Below are 14,633 nucleotides of genomic sequence, written 5' to 3'. Positions count from 1 at the left end.
CTGGCTTCACCTCTCAGCCAGGCTGGCGACAGCCCCATCCCCCCGGGGCGGGGGGGCTCTGCCACTACAGAAAAGCAAAGATTGGTAAGAAGAAATAAGGCAAAAGGCAAGGGATTACAATTACCCACAGTAGGGAAAAACCTGTTTATAGATCTTATGGAAAATAGCCCAGGAATTAAATGTCACCTCATGCTGGATATGTGGGGGGTCTCAAATGACTGATACATTGGACGAACCTCTTGTAAGCTAGTGTCGCGGGTAAATTCATCAAATACCTCTATTGCTCCCACTTGGTACCCAGGCCCACCTAATGGATATTGGTCTCGAAATGGTAGCCTGGTGGAAGAAAACAGGGTTCGTGATAGCATGTGCATTTCTGGGTTTACTGTTTGTGCCATGTATGATCCTGTGCTTTATTCCGTTAATACATCCAGTAGTCCAAGGCATGCAAATCTCAGGCATGCCTATAGATCCTAAAAAGGCAACTTAGCAAGATTTGTCAGGAAGCAAAAATTCAATGGGCTCAGGCCTTGCCAATAGTGGTGTTGTGTATTAGAATTAAACCTAGGAGCAGAATGTCAGTAAGTCCATACGAAATTCTGTATGGCAAGCCATATGAAGCACCGGATCCAGATCCAAGTGTACATGTAAAAGGTAATCAGGACTTCTACAATTATGTGTTGCCTCTCGGCAGGACACTGAATCAACTCAGGTCCGCACTAGTGTGGAATCGCCCACTAGCACTTGAGAATCCGGTACATGATACAGAGCATGGAGACACGGTGCATATAAGAACTTGGAATAAAGAAACTTTAAAAGAACGTTGGGACGGACCCTATCAAGTACTCTTAACCACATTAACCGCAATTAAGGTTGCTGGAATAGACTCCGGGATACACTACACCATTCAACACAAGAACCGAGAGGTTTTTGACACCTGCTTTCTTGTCGGTGTCCTACTGAGCACTAGCACAAAGCCAAGAGTGTTGCTCAGCAGCACCAACCACGTCTGCCAGGAATTAGTCTTCAACATGAACCAGGGGCAGCAGAAGGCAATCACCAGCACCACAGACAGCAAAGGAGAAGTCTGCAAGATCCCGTAAGGCTGGAATAGACTGTTGGCATCTGCTCTCCACGGCAAAACCGGAGGAGAGCGTAGAGGGAAAAGAAATGAAAGTCATTGACCATGAAAAATGCGTGGCGAAACACAGGAGGTTCTGACACAAAAAGACCCTCCCGGGAGCAAGCCATGACTTCTGGATCCAGCATCTCTGGCCCGGGATGAAGGCTTGCCCATTGCCGTGCGGCCACTTGGGGTGCAAAACTGGGGTTTGAGAGGGGCTATTGCCCCCCAGTGTCTTGCTCTGCCTGGAGATGTCTCTGCAGAGGTCCCTGGACAGGACGCCTCTTCCTCAGTCAGCGCTGGCAAAAGCCATCTGGGGACACGCTCCGTCCTCTGGAACTCTTCCTTGTGTGACTCGCAGCTCACGTGTGACAGCGCTGCTCCAAACTTGGCCATCTCCAAGGACCGGCTTTCTTTGGGATGTGAGGTTCACTCTCAGAGGAATCATGGCAGCCCTGCTTTCTGTGTTGGGGTCTCCCTTTCAGCTATGGAGCAGCTTCAGTTCCCAGTGCAAAAGGATCTTGCAATGGCTGGGTAGATAGCAGCACCATTTCTGAAGCATCAGAGGAGATGTCAGAGCCATCAGGCTGAGGGACGGCAATGCCAGCAAAAGATGGCCCGTGTTTCAAAAGGGAGGCAGCCGTGCCAGCTGGAGAACCTCTCTCACAGCTCCATCCCCAGCAAAGAGCTGTCTCTAGAGCAGTTCGTGCTGCTTACAGGCAAGATCAGCCTTTGCATTTGAACCACCTTCTTGCAGAGGTGACAGGAAACATCCTCTGGTTTATGTCGTTCTAGCTGCAAAGGCCAGGACAGTGTTCATGAGGGAGCAAGCGATGAGCACATTTCCTGGTCAGCAGCCGCTGGCTCGTGCCAACGGTCAAGAGAGGCAGAAGAAATCCCTTCAGAACAGCTCCCTCTCAAAAGACATCCTTCTGCTTGATGAACCGCAGGGAAAGGCATCCTAAACCAGGCACTTTGACCTTGTTTTCAGCCCAGGTTCCCAGTGCTGGTGCACTCGTGAGTCAGTCGCTGCACATCTGCCACCAAGGGGAATCGCCTCCGAGGCCAACTGTGCCATGGGGAAAGGAAAGGGTGAAACGTCGGGAGAGTTTGATTTAGTGCACAACACGGATAAAGCCATTCTCTCTGCCATTAAAACTGAGGGTATTTAATTCAGTGAAAGGAGATTTCATTCCCCATGACCTGTGCGATTGTCTTTTGAATCTGGGCACGGGCTGCAGTGACCTGCCACAACATTTGAGGTGTCACCAGCTGCATTGTGGGTGGTAAAGTGGGAAAGGCAGGAGGGAGCCTCAGCATCTCCCATCCCGTGGGTGACTTTATCACAAAGGACCAGGGCGGCGCCCGCTGGCTCCTGGGGCGGCTGTTGCCGGGCAACAGAGACACTATATTGTCCCCTGTCACCTGTGCCCCTCGCCCATTTGGTCACTGGCCGTGGTGGGATCACTTGCCGTGGTGGGATCACTGTGGTGGTGGACTCATTTTGGCAGTTGGATCGCTTTTGGTGGTGGGATCGCTCTTGGTGGTTGCATCACTTTTGGTGGTGGGATCACTACTGGTGGTTGAACCACTTGTGGTCGTTGAACCGCTTTTGGTGGTGGGATCACTTCTGGTGGTGGGATCGCTCTTGGTGGTTGAACCACTTCTAGTGGTTGAACCCCTTTTGGTGGTTGAACCAGTTCTGGTGGTTGAACCGCTTTTGGTGGTTCGATCACTTTCGACACTTGGATCTGTTTGGTGACTGGATCACTTTCATCACTCGGATTGCTTTTGGAGGACCTGGGCTTTCTGGGCCCTGCTGGTGGCTGAAGCGATGGCCGCCAAAGATGAAGAGGACCTGCCGGCCTATTTCCTCAAGCAGTACAGGCAGAACCTCCTGCCCTTGCTCAGGTAGGGGACTCCTCCACCCACCTCCATGCCCTCCATCCTCTTCTCCCGTTTCCTCCATCCCTCCTTCCCCCACGGTGGCAAACTCCCCGATCTCCACCACTTCAGCCTCCTCTCCTCCCTCCCTTCCCCACCCTGTTCCTCCCTGTGCCCCCCCTTGCTCTGTCAGAGGGTTCCCTGCTGGGGATGCCATGCGGCCAGACGGCATCTGAGATGGTGCTGGGTTGCTCTGGCCCGTCATCCCACTCTGGACACAGTCCAGCACCCTGCCCAGGCACCAGACCCAACGTGTAACCTTGATGGAAACTTCTGTGGCAGGAAACACAGGCTGACAGAGGAGGGCTCCCTGTCTCCATTTGTTCGCCTCCAGGAGAAGAGGAAAGAAGCCAAGCAGGTGCAAAAGGCTCTGGAGGAGAAGCGAGAGGTGAGAAAGATGGGAGGGTGCTGGGGCATGGTACGGGTGTTGTGGTTTTTTGGAGGGCAGCAATGGGCAGTGAGTGGCTCCAGGTGCGGGCGGCCACGTCACGCTCGCTCTGGTGCTGCCAGGCCTTCAAGGAGACGATGGCCGACATAGCCCGCCGGTGGAGGGAACTCCATGCCAAGGAGGACCAGCTGAAAACCTACATGGAGAAATCTATGAGGAGGTTAAAGGTACGCCTGCCCCTGATCAGCTCCTCTGACCTGACCCTGAGCCACAGCGCCACCTTCTCCCCTCCCCCGGGGAGACAGTCTTGGGCCAGCACTTGTGTCCAAGCCCCCCTTGAGCCTGGAGGGGTGAGGAACAGGACTGGCAGGGCATGGGGGTGTGTACTACAGATGTGGAAAGCCCTGATAGCGCTTGGGCAGCAGAGAGCTTGTCCAGCACCAGCGTGATCTCCTGAGGGCCCCAGACATCCCCCAAGAAGGATCTCAGCCTGTCCCCACTGTTGACACGCAGGTGACTCCCAAGGGCAGATCCTAGTAGGTCTGAAACTCAGAGTTCTGTCCCAGGTGCCTGTCTCCAAGAGCAAAGGGTCAGTGCAAGAGGGGTGGCCATGTGTCGTGGGGGGTAATTTAGGGTTCTGCTTACTGCAGAACAATGCTCAGATTTCCCAAAGAGAAGTGCGACTTGAAAGAGTTTGGTGGCAGGTTCACCCTGTTATTTACTGCCTGGGGGAAATATGTCAAGCCGAATGCTGCTGACCTTCTCTCCAGGAGCCTGTACCCTGATAACCGTTCACTGCGGAGTCTGTGTCTTGAGCTCCAGAGGTGAACTTTGAGGCGAGGCCGTATCCGTCACAGTGCAAACTCTCAGGATTCTTCTCTCCCTGATAACAGTTTGCTGCAGAGTCTGCACTTTGGAGCTCTGGAAGCAAAGTTTCAGGGCGGGCCTGTACCACACCATGTTAAGCAGGGAGTGAGGATGTTCCCAGGGGTGCTGCAGCACTGGTCTGTCCCCTGTCAGTGTATCTCCTCCCAGTGCTGCTGGCTGACCCAGCTCCATCTTCCCTTGCCTTCCTTTCCTTCTCTGTGTGTGTGTATTGGTGGGGGAAACATCACTAGGAAGATGATAAGCTGCGAGTCCAAGCTCTGAAGAAAGCCATGAGAGAAAGAGAGCAGAAAACACAAAAGGAGATGGAGCTTGTGAGGGCTAAGAAGAAACTCGGAGCCCTGAAAAAGGAACACCAGAAGCTGAGCAAGCAAGTGCAGAAGTACTCCATCTTCAAAGAATACCTGGAGGACGTGGTGAAGATCTCACCACAGGTGAGTCTGGACATGAGAGGGACAGATCGTGGCCTCAGGGAGGGCTTTATGCAGATGTTAAACCTGGAGGAGATAAGGCAAGTCCAGGGAAATCATGACACTTGGTCAAACCCAGAGACCTCAGGTGGGATGGGAGGAGGTTCCCTGCAAGCAAGGTGAGCCAAGGGGACCAGAGTGAGGGGAGGAAAAGCAGAGAAGGAGATGGAGACTTGAGAAAACCAAAGAAAAAGTGTTAGAAGGGGGAAAGGCACAGAGCTGAGGAGAATGGGGACCCCTTTGTGTCACTGTTTCATGTGACATGGATGGTTTGGGAGAAGTGCAAAGCTGCCCGAGAATGGGAGCCCAGGCAGCTGTCAGAAAAGCTGTGGCCTCTCTCAAGGGTGTCCGCGCGTCCCTCCCTGCATCGCTCACACTCCTGCGGTCCGGCTGCCCCACTCCCATGGCTGGGTGACTTGGCGCTGGCAGCTGCAGTTGTGCTTTGTCTCCTATCAGAGCACTTCTCACCTGGGGAGTGGTACAACATGTCCCCTTGCTGCTGGCAGTGGCAGCTCTGGGACCGGCACAATGGGGTGTCATCAAACAGGGAATGTGGCAATGCTCACAAACCAGCTGGGGCAACAGGCTCGCCAAGAGGGGAAGATCTTTCAGCTGGGGGGGGTGTTGTCCCTGGTCAGGACAGGGTGCCAAACAGCATGAGACTTGCAGTCATGAGGGGAGGGCAGGGGCATTACTAAACCCAGGATCCTTGTGCTGCAGTTTGAGGACATCCAGGACGTCATTTCCCGCTACAAGCTGCTGGTGAGGACGCGCAAGGACCTGCAGCAGTCACAAGAGAAGGACAAGGAAATGATTAAGCAAACCAAGGTGCTCCTGGACCGGTACGAGGCAGAGAAAGAAGCTGAGACCCTGAAGTACCAAAATGAGCTGGAGCAGCTCCAACAACGTTTTGCGCAGGCTCAAAGTGATGTCCGCTCCTGGGTGAGGAACTGCGGGACGGGCAGGGGAAGATCTCCAAGGCCTGGCTGTGTTAAGCCACAGGGTCATGGCAAGGCACAGCAGCAGACTTTGTAATTGGAGGAGATGCCTCATTTCATCCCTGCAGGGGGCTGCAGAAGGACAAATGACAGACAGGTCTGGAGCAGGTTATGTCAGGGGTTAAAACAAGGCCCTCACAAAACCGCCAGGATCTTTCCCTTCTTGTTTGAACTCACAGTCAAAAGAGATCTGCTACCCAGGCTATGGGGAGGTTTGCCTTGGCACAAAACCCAAGCATGCTCCATCACATGCCTCTTGGGTTTGTGTAGCCCGGTCAGACTCATTTCCATCCACCATTCCTTGCAGCATCATCCCTGTAATGGGGCTTCAGTGTGGAACATCTCGTGGTCTCCACTGTTCATGGCTCGGGCCTCAGAGTGAAGCTGGCTTTGCTGGTTTTTTATTTGTTTTCATCCTTTGCACAGCATCTACACACCAGGGCTCAGCCCTTCTCCTCCCTCCTTACCAGTCCAAAAATGACCAAACTGGTGGTCATCTGGGCTGTAACAAGGCACATCAATGTGTAGAAATGCCCGCAGCCCTGCTGGCCTCTGTTCCCTTTGCATCACTCTGAGGGGGCCTTGCCAAATTCCCTCCCTGGATACTCCCAGCTGCAGGAGTTGAGTCCCACCAGGCAAAGCTGGAAAGCGCCTGGTCCGGGCGGGTGGTGGTGGGATGTGCTGCCCCCAGGGTGTCAACTGTCGGGGTATCTGGAGGACCCACTAGAATGAGGAGTGCAGGAGCTGGCAGAGAGATGGGGCTGCTCGAGGAGCAGCTGTGGTAGTTCCTGGATCTGCTTCCACCACACCAAGCTGAACCACCTCCAGCACAGCCCTGGGCAAGGACAGGTTCTTCCTAGCAAAACAAAGGAGTGTGGAAGCCAGGGTCTCCAGCACCGAAGCAGCATCTTTGCTGGGACATATCACCATGCTGTGTGTCTCTCCTTCTCCTTCTCCTTCTCCTTCTCCTTCTCCTTCTCCTCCCCTCCTCAGACTGCTCGCTGGGCCGACATCCAGAACAGGAATGTCAAGAATGGCCTCATGCTGACGACTATGAAGATGGCCATCCACAACCTCTTCCAGTGCGTGAACACGCAGCTGAAAGCAAAAGTGCATGTGCCGAAGGATGACAGCCTCAGACAGCTGGACATGGTAGAGCCAAGCCAGACCCCCCTCCCTGCCCAGAAAGAGGAGCAGTAATGACCCTCAGCTGCCCAAAGGGAGGGGAAAGCCCAGAGAAATCAAGGTGCCCAACAGACACTTTCCGTTCCACCTGGGCTGTCTCTTGGGCACGGGGAATGGGTGGAGGACACCAGGCAAACCTGTCTCGTCCCAGGAGGCAGAGCAGGGGGTGGGTGCCTGTTGGGAGCTGGGCAGGCTGGGGCAGGGGGTGCAGATCCACCCATGGCTACAGGGCTACACTGCGGCTTTGTTCACCCCTCTGACTCACCTGTACAAGCCCATTCTGGTGGTGCAGATCCAGCAGGGCAATTGCCTTTATCCTCCTGCTCATTTGGTTGGTGAAATTTGCACTCCAAAAGGGCCAATGGGCTCCTCTCTGCCTCCTGTTCCCAGCCCTGCTCTGACCTCTGCCATCTCTCTTCCCTACCTTAGATTCAGCAGTCTATCCTAGACCTCAATGACATCGTTACGGAGGTGAAACGAAGGACATGGAGAGCCACCGGCGAGCAGCTAAGCACGAGCATTAAGGGCAAGAGGAGGACAGAGAGCCCTAGGGATGTTGTGTTACGTCCGTGAAGGTTCCAAACCTTCCTAGCTCTTTTGTCCTGCCCAGTTGCTGAGTCCCTTTCATACTATTAAAATAACCAAAGATTTTGAAGTGTCTCTCCATTTCCTGGGAGGGTTGGAAGCATCAGAGCATCTTCACCCCAGAGGCCATGGGGTGCCTTTTCTGGTAGGTGGATTCTGGTTGCAGGAGACAGTATCCCAGCAAAGCAGGCAAAATAGGGAGAGCAGGCCGGGACAGGAGTAGAGTTTCAAATCAGCATTAGTGCTGCTGTTCACATTCGGACCTTCCACCCAGACTAAGCTCTGAGGTGTTTAAGAGGGACGTCACAGCAGGGTGGGGGCTGGTGCTTTGGAAGAGCTTCAGAGATCTTCCCCCACCACACCCAGCACATCTACAGATGTGGATTTCGCTGCACAGCCATGTGCTGCGTACTGAAACTCACCTTCCCCCTCAGGATGTTGGGAAAGTGTGGAGAATGGATATAGGTGAAGGATGAACCAGCCAGGTGGGTGCACCAAGCATTTGGCTGTTCATGGTGAGTGCTGACCTGACGAATGCAAAACAAGAGGCCTAAAAATGGCTCTGGAGTCCCACTGTGGAGTTCAGGCTGGGCTCAGAGTCTGTTAGGGAGGACATCTGAATGGACAAAGACGCAATGACATAAGTTTACAGATTTGTGCATCAAAGAGACCATTGATCACGTACTTGCTCCCTCCTCTCCACTGGTTTTTCCTGTCCTGAGCCCAGAGAAGTGGATTCAGCTAATGCATCCTCCAGGAAAGTCTGAGTGCAGTTGGTCTGTGTTTATAATGCCTGGAGGCTGCTCAGGCACCTGATCCCCTTGAGAGTGAGGAAGACACAGATGAATCCCCTCCCTTCCCCAAATCTGCGCTTTCGTGAGCGACAAGGAAAAGAGATGTACTGCAGGGCTGGTGCTGCTGCTCGTTGGGGCAGCAGAGGAAGGGGGAGTTCAGGGCGGGAGCACCGGGTGCAGAGTCAACTGAGGACATTCCCTCTGTGTCTTTGCTGGCACTTTCTCTACAGGCTCGAATTGATAGGAATAAAGTCAATTAGAAACACGGTACTTTGGTTCAGGTCTTAGCAAGAACTCATCCTGGAAACCCAATTTCCCTCAAGCCTCTTGAGCTCAGCCCCATGTTGGGCCACTGAAGCTCAGTGAGTTACCTCCCATCAGCAGAAAAATGACCCTGTGCCGTGTGACGCCAGTGCAGAAGAAAACAATAGTGAAAACCTTTGTTGCAGAGGCAAGGGCAGTAATTGTTTCTCAGCTGCTATATGTGGAAGCGGAGCTCATTTCTTTCTGAAACCTTGACATGTAAGTGCAGTGTGGGCCACGACATGTCTCGTGTTCTTCTTAATAGATCCCCGGAGCAGTGGGAGATGAGTGACAGTTTGCATTTCAGCTGGCAAGGAAAAGTAAAAGCTGATGCAACTTTCTGCAGCCACCATGTGCCTACACTTCAATGATCACGTTGTATTCGGTCTGCAAAGCGGGGATAATAACTGCCAGGGAGGGGCAGAGTGGGCTGCTCCTCCAGGGAAGGAGCTAAGGTGCCAGCAAAGCAGGCAGGAGGATGTCCCCACCGATGGGATGCAGCCCCGTGGTACACGAGCAAGAGCAGAGAGGTTCAGCTGATCCCTCTAGTGACCAGTAACAGAGCCCAGGGAACGGCAGAAGATGGGCCAGCGGAAGGTCAGGTGGGACATGAGGAAAAGGTTCTTCACCCAGAGGTGCTGGACACTGAACAGGCTCCCCAGGGAGGTGTCACGGCCCCAAGAGCGAAAATATTCAAGAAGCGACTGGACAACGCCCTGAGACACGTGGCGTGAATTCTGGAGTTGTCCTGTGCAGGGACAGGAGTTGGACTCCGTGACCCCTGTGGGTCCCTTCCAACTCAGGACATTCTATGGTTCTATGACTCTCTGTTTCTCTGGCTGTGTCCAGTGATTTCCACGCTGGTCTGCAGGCATGAGGCAGGTCTCAAGGGACCGGCCTCATGAGGAGCATGTCACCTCCTTGGGGACAGCAGCTCTCTGTGCCAGGGCTGGATCTGAAAGCCTTCGCTCCCCAGCCAGCAGCATCCTCAGATGCCTTCCTTGCTGTTCTGTCAGACCCAATGCACAGCAGCAGCAAAGAGAAACCAAACAAGCAGGAGAGAGTGAACTTTGCTGTGGCCCTCAGGGGTCCCAGAGGTTGATAAATGTCTCACAGAAGCACCGGGGATGAAACCGAGAGCTGCCGCCTGCGCTGGAAAAGTCAACTCAGGACTCATCCGAGCAGAAAAAATGGACGTTTGTGCCCTTGCATCTCGTCTCCGCACTGACATATTCAAAGGGACTGGGAGCATTTACACCCATCCTGAGGTGACTCAGCTGCCCCTGCTCCTTCCCCCCACAGCTGCCCCTCATTTTGATGCATCTCACTGGTGGCAGCTGATGGGAGCTGATGGGAGCTACTGGGAGAGGAGCAGCTCTGCCCAGTCCCTGAGGAAGACAGGGGCTACAGCTCTGAGCCTGACGCTCGGTGCGTGATGGCCTGAGGACATGGCTGTCTTCAGGCTGGGCTTATGGAGAGGACAGACCGATGGGTCAGGTTTCCTGAAGTCCTTTGGACACTGAGCACTGGCCATTTTGGAGACTTGCCTCTTATCTGGATGCCTGAGCTGAGCTCTTGAGGAACCTTCAGCATGGGACAGAAGGACAATGAGATGCATTGGTCCAACCAGGCAGGCGCTGTGCTGATCTGCTTCCACCACACCAAGCTGAACCACCTCCAGCATAGCCCTGGGCACGGACAGGTTCTTCCTAGCAAAACAAAGATAGATGTTAGATAGATATTTTTAAAAAATGAGAGGAGAGAAGACCATCTAGAGGCCCTCAAGGGCCAGTGCCCTCCCCAGCAGTGTGTGTCCCCCACCCTAGAAAAATCTTCCAGTGAGATTCTAAGGGGAGCCCCCACTCCAAAGCCCTGGCCCGGGACCCCAAATGAAGTGGGGCACGAGGCAGAGGGACGCTGGGCAGGGCTGTGCATGGGGGCCGTGGCTGAATTGCACGGGCAGAGCTTTATCTCCCCTCCTTCCCCTCCCATGGTTCTGTTTTGCGGGCTCTCTAGTTCAGAAGTGCCTTAGCAACTCCTGGGACACCCTTCCCACTCTTCCCTCCTGCTGCCCTTCACACTGGTGACACCAATGGCCACGGAGCATGGGCACAGTGTGACAGGGAGAGAAACGGGGAGGGGACGAGGGCCCAGCTCCCTCCCGGGGCACCAGAGGACACTCACCAGGCCAAGCGTCTCCTGGATCTCCTGGATGTCCTCTGCCAGGCCAGAACGCGCCTTCTGCATGGCCCGCATGTCCTCTGCCAGGCCAGACTGCACCTCCTTAAACTTGCACATCTCCTCCCACAGATCCTGGAGGGAAGCCCTGTCCTCACCAGGCCACGCATCTCCTGGATCTCCTGGATGTCCTCTACCAGGCTGGAATGCGCCTCCTGCATTGCATGCACGTCCTCTGCCAGGCTGGAATACGCCTCCTTAAAGTTGCTCATCTTCTCGCAGGTCTGAGGGCGGCACGACAGCAGCGCGGAGCCCAGAGGGAGGGGACATCCCCTGGGGGAGCACCCAGGGAGCAGCAAGAGCTGCCCAGGGCAGCCGTGCAGCTTCAGCTGTGCTTGCCATGGGCTTTCGGGTCTTACAGCTCCCCCATCGCTGCCACATGTGGCCCAGGTTCTGGCTGTGAGAAATGCAGCTGTGATTCCTGCTGAGGAGATGTTCAATGTTTACAGATCTAACCAAATGAGGCACAGGCTCTGAACCTGCAAAAAGGAAAAGGTAGTTAAGTTCTATGTAAAAAGTTATGAAACTTGTTCATGAAGTTATATTGATAGAGGGAACTGACATTTTAAGGGTTAACCAACCCCATTGTAACGGCCTGCTAACGAACTAACACTTTAAGTCACATAATGAATATCTAGTTTAGAGCTGTATGTAACTAGTTAAGAAAAAAAAAAACAGAACCCCAGCTGTAACCTTGAGGAGACAAGACAGCCAAGATTTACAGCAAAAAGGGGGCGCCAGTCTGATTTCAGTCCACTTGGCAGCTTGGGTTCCAGCCAATTCATCATAATGAGCCACAGGTAAAAAGTTCACTGTGACGAAGCTGAAGGAGCTTCATCCAAAGACCCCTCCTCAAAATCAGCAAGTGACACTGCGCAGGCACAACGGGGAGGAGTCAAGGAGGAGAATACGGAAATCATTATCTGAGACTCATTTTAATAAGACGCGGGGAAAGGTTATGAATATGTACAGGCATTCCTGGGGTCATTATGAATACGTAACACCTTACTGTATTTCAGCACACTTCTTATTGTTGAAAGGTGTGTGTGTTGGGCGGAGCGAATCCACCGCGCACCCAGCGCTGTTTTGCTTTTGCTCTAATGAACACGTGTTTAAGGAATAAAATTATGGAATTGGATTAAATGTTGTTTATTCATAGAAAAAGCGTAAGTTATTTACTTCAATTGGTGACCCCGACGTGACAACCTTGGATAGCTCTGTGTTACCTGAGGTTCCAGGGAGGCGCCCCACTTTAACAGTGGCCCTTGGACTCGGGTGTGCGGAGAGCTACCAACGTTATTCAAAATTAAAGCAGAAGCAAAAGAATGGAGCTCGCTCCCCCTCAATACTGCATTTTACCCAAAATCCAGAGTGCACGAAGGTGCGACGGGAAAAGTGGACTGTAAGTACCGCCGGGTCGGGTAGGTCCTGATGGGAAGAACGGACTGTAAGTACCACCGGGTCGGGCAGTGTGATTGTGTGACTGGTGTTGGCTGAGACGCAACCTGGTTGCGAAGAGAGTGCGGAGTCCTTCTAAGTGCGGTTCCAACACCCCGCGAGGGGCTTGGCCACTGAAGGGACAAAGCCAGTGAAGAACTCTGTGTGGTGGGTTCGATGTCCACGTTGTAAGTCAGTTGTAGTGGGTTCAATCCCCAGGTTGTGAGACGGGTTCCGTGGGTTTGATCCCCGCAAGAGGTCTAAGGGGAGCGACCTGCCGGAGGTACCCCCTGACAGTCCCTTGGGGGTTGAGGGGGTGGGGGTCACGTTAGAGTTTTGGACCCCCCAACAGTCTCTTGGGGGGGATCATGCTAGAATTCTGGGATGAAGAGAAGTTCACCCAAGGAAAAAGCAAGGGATAAATGGACTCAAGGAGTGGACCCCCCAGTCTGTAACAAAGTCCTGGGGAGATATAAGAAAGAAACTAGAAAAACTCGAAGAGATAAGGAGAAACAAAGAGTGAACTCATCCCACCTGTTGGGACAAGACAGTACATTTGGTGTCAGAAGTGGGATATTCTGTGAGAAGCGGTTTGGGGGGGGATAGGAGCCGGAGGCTCTAAAGGAGGACGGATCGGTCTGTGCCGCGTTCTCCGGCAGTGGGTCATGGCATCCCGGGTCAAGCCAGGCCTGGACTGCTCCCTGATGTTGAGCTTACTGGAAGATTATAAGGCTTGCCGGACTCCTGAGGGTCTTAGGTGGGCTTCTGGACATTGGTCGTCTCCAGATACTGTACCTGAGCAAACAAGGGACTTGGCAAAAGAAAGCAGATTTGAGATCTCTGCTGTTTTGGAAGCAGCACTGATAGCTGCCCCGAAAGACAAGCAAACTGAGCAAGAGATCATTAAATCACTGTAGACAGATTTACAACAGAATGGTTTGAACTTCAACAAGCAGAGAGAGAATTAGCTGATAACAAATGAATCACAGAAAACTTTGCAGAACAGTCTGCAAGATGCCTTTTAGTACTAGCTTTTTTTCTTTGTGGGTATCTGTTTGAATGTGTTGCAGTTTCTTATCTTTGCCTGTTGTATGGTATAGTGAGACCACAGATTGACCTAAAATGTACATTTTGTGATGATGAGCAATTTAGCTCCTAACTGTGTGAATGTGGTGATAAGGTTTTGTGTGTGATGGCCGTTACTTTTCTTTCTAGCCCACTGGCTTTATTCCAGCACCCAGACTTGTGCAGCTCTGTGACAGGCTGTGTCTCATCTCCGTGTACTAAATTTGGCTCTTTTGTATGCGCACCGGATAAAGAATCCTGGTTTTGGGGTAACAGTTGTGGCGCCCCAGATGGGACACTGATCAAAGCCTTGCCCGGTCCAGCTCGCTGCGGCGGGGGGGCGGGTGCCGATGGGGCTCCAGCCGCACTGACCTGTTTTGTCAGAGACCCAGCGGTGCCTCCACCTGCTGAGCAGTGAGCGGTTCAAGGGTGAGATGCAAACATCGAGACACTGTCTTGAATTAGTGTAACTGCGATCTGTTCGCATATTTGACCTTGGTGTTTGGTTTGCGTGTCTGAGCTCAGTACTTTAGTTTGTATATTTATATTTGGTATCGAAAGAATTTGTTTGGGGAGGTAATTCCAAAATGAGAACCGGTTCCATTACTAAAGTACCACCTTGCTCCCCCTTCAGATGCATCTGTACACATGCGAGTAAATTAGTGGGGGAAGTGATTTGAATGTGAAATTCTGGGTTAGCTGCATTGCAGTTAGTGTTGTTCTGTGGACAGACTGATTTGGATCTAAAATTAATGGAAGGGATTGACGCTTAATATGCTGTTTATTGACATCTGTAAGAAATTGCAAAAGGTAGGAGCTGAGGGATGTAAGTATTGCTCAGCTAACTGAAATTGCATATAAAGTTTATAGTCGCAGGAATTAAATGAAGAGAGAAAAAGGGCAAGAGGAGCCCAAGCCTGTGCTGTGAAGTTTGAACATGAAGTTCAGGCCCGGCAGCTCCCCCTCCATAAGCTGCGGCCAGAAGAAAAGAAGTAAAAAGCTGACTGGCTGCTAAAGCGGCGGAAAAAGGTGTCGGGGGGGAGAGCGGCGGCTGCTGGAGCTGGAGCTGCAGCTCCTCTCCTCCGGGCTCGCCGCCCGCGGGGGATGAAGCGGGGGGGCAGTCGCCGCCTGGCCCGTTCCTGCTGGGCTGCTTGGTTTGTGTAACGCGCACAGAGCACCCGGATTTCCCCTTAGATATCCACCTTCTGACCCAGGTTC

At 53.0% G+C, this 14,633-nt stretch overlaps 1 protein-coding gene across 4 annotated transcripts; it reads left to right on the top strand.

Annotated features, from left to right (window-relative positions):
- Nucleotides 1-2,849: 2,849 nt before the first annotated feature.
- On the top strand, nt 2,850-7,648 carry LOC102084501 (coiled-coil domain-containing protein 42). 4 transcript variants are annotated; one of them, XM_065034392.1, is made up of 7 exons: nt 2,850-3,034; nt 3,350-3,455; nt 3,578-3,682; nt 4,574-4,774; nt 5,531-5,752; nt 6,802-6,960; nt 7,423-7,648. In XM_065034392.1, exons 1-7 carry the CDS (start codon nt 2,958-2,960, stop codon nt 7,564-7,566), a joined length of 1,014 nt encoding a protein of 337 aa, XP_064890464.1. In that variant the 5' UTR covers nt 2,850-2,957; the 3' UTR covers nt 7,567-7,648. The 4 variants fall into 4 exon arrangements, with proteins under 4 accessions (XP_064890464.1, XP_064890465.1, XP_064890462.1 ...); XM_065034393.1 differs by lacking the exon at nt 3,578-3,682; XM_065034390.1 differs by lacking the exon at nt 2,850-3,034 and having other exon boundaries at nt 3,041-3,455.
- Nucleotides 7,649-14,633: the final 6,985 nt, after the last annotated feature.

This window comes from Columba livia, chromosome 18, assembly GCF_036013475.1.
Source record: "Columba livia isolate bColLiv1 breed racing homer chromosome 18, bColLiv1.pat.W.v2, whole genome shotgun sequence".
In the NCBI taxonomy this organism is placed as follows: Eukaryota; Metazoa; Chordata; class Aves; order Columbiformes; family Columbidae; genus Columba; species Columba livia.
The sequence above is the reverse complement of the archived record's forward strand: the minus strand, read 5'-3'. Positions and strand labels throughout refer to the sequence as shown.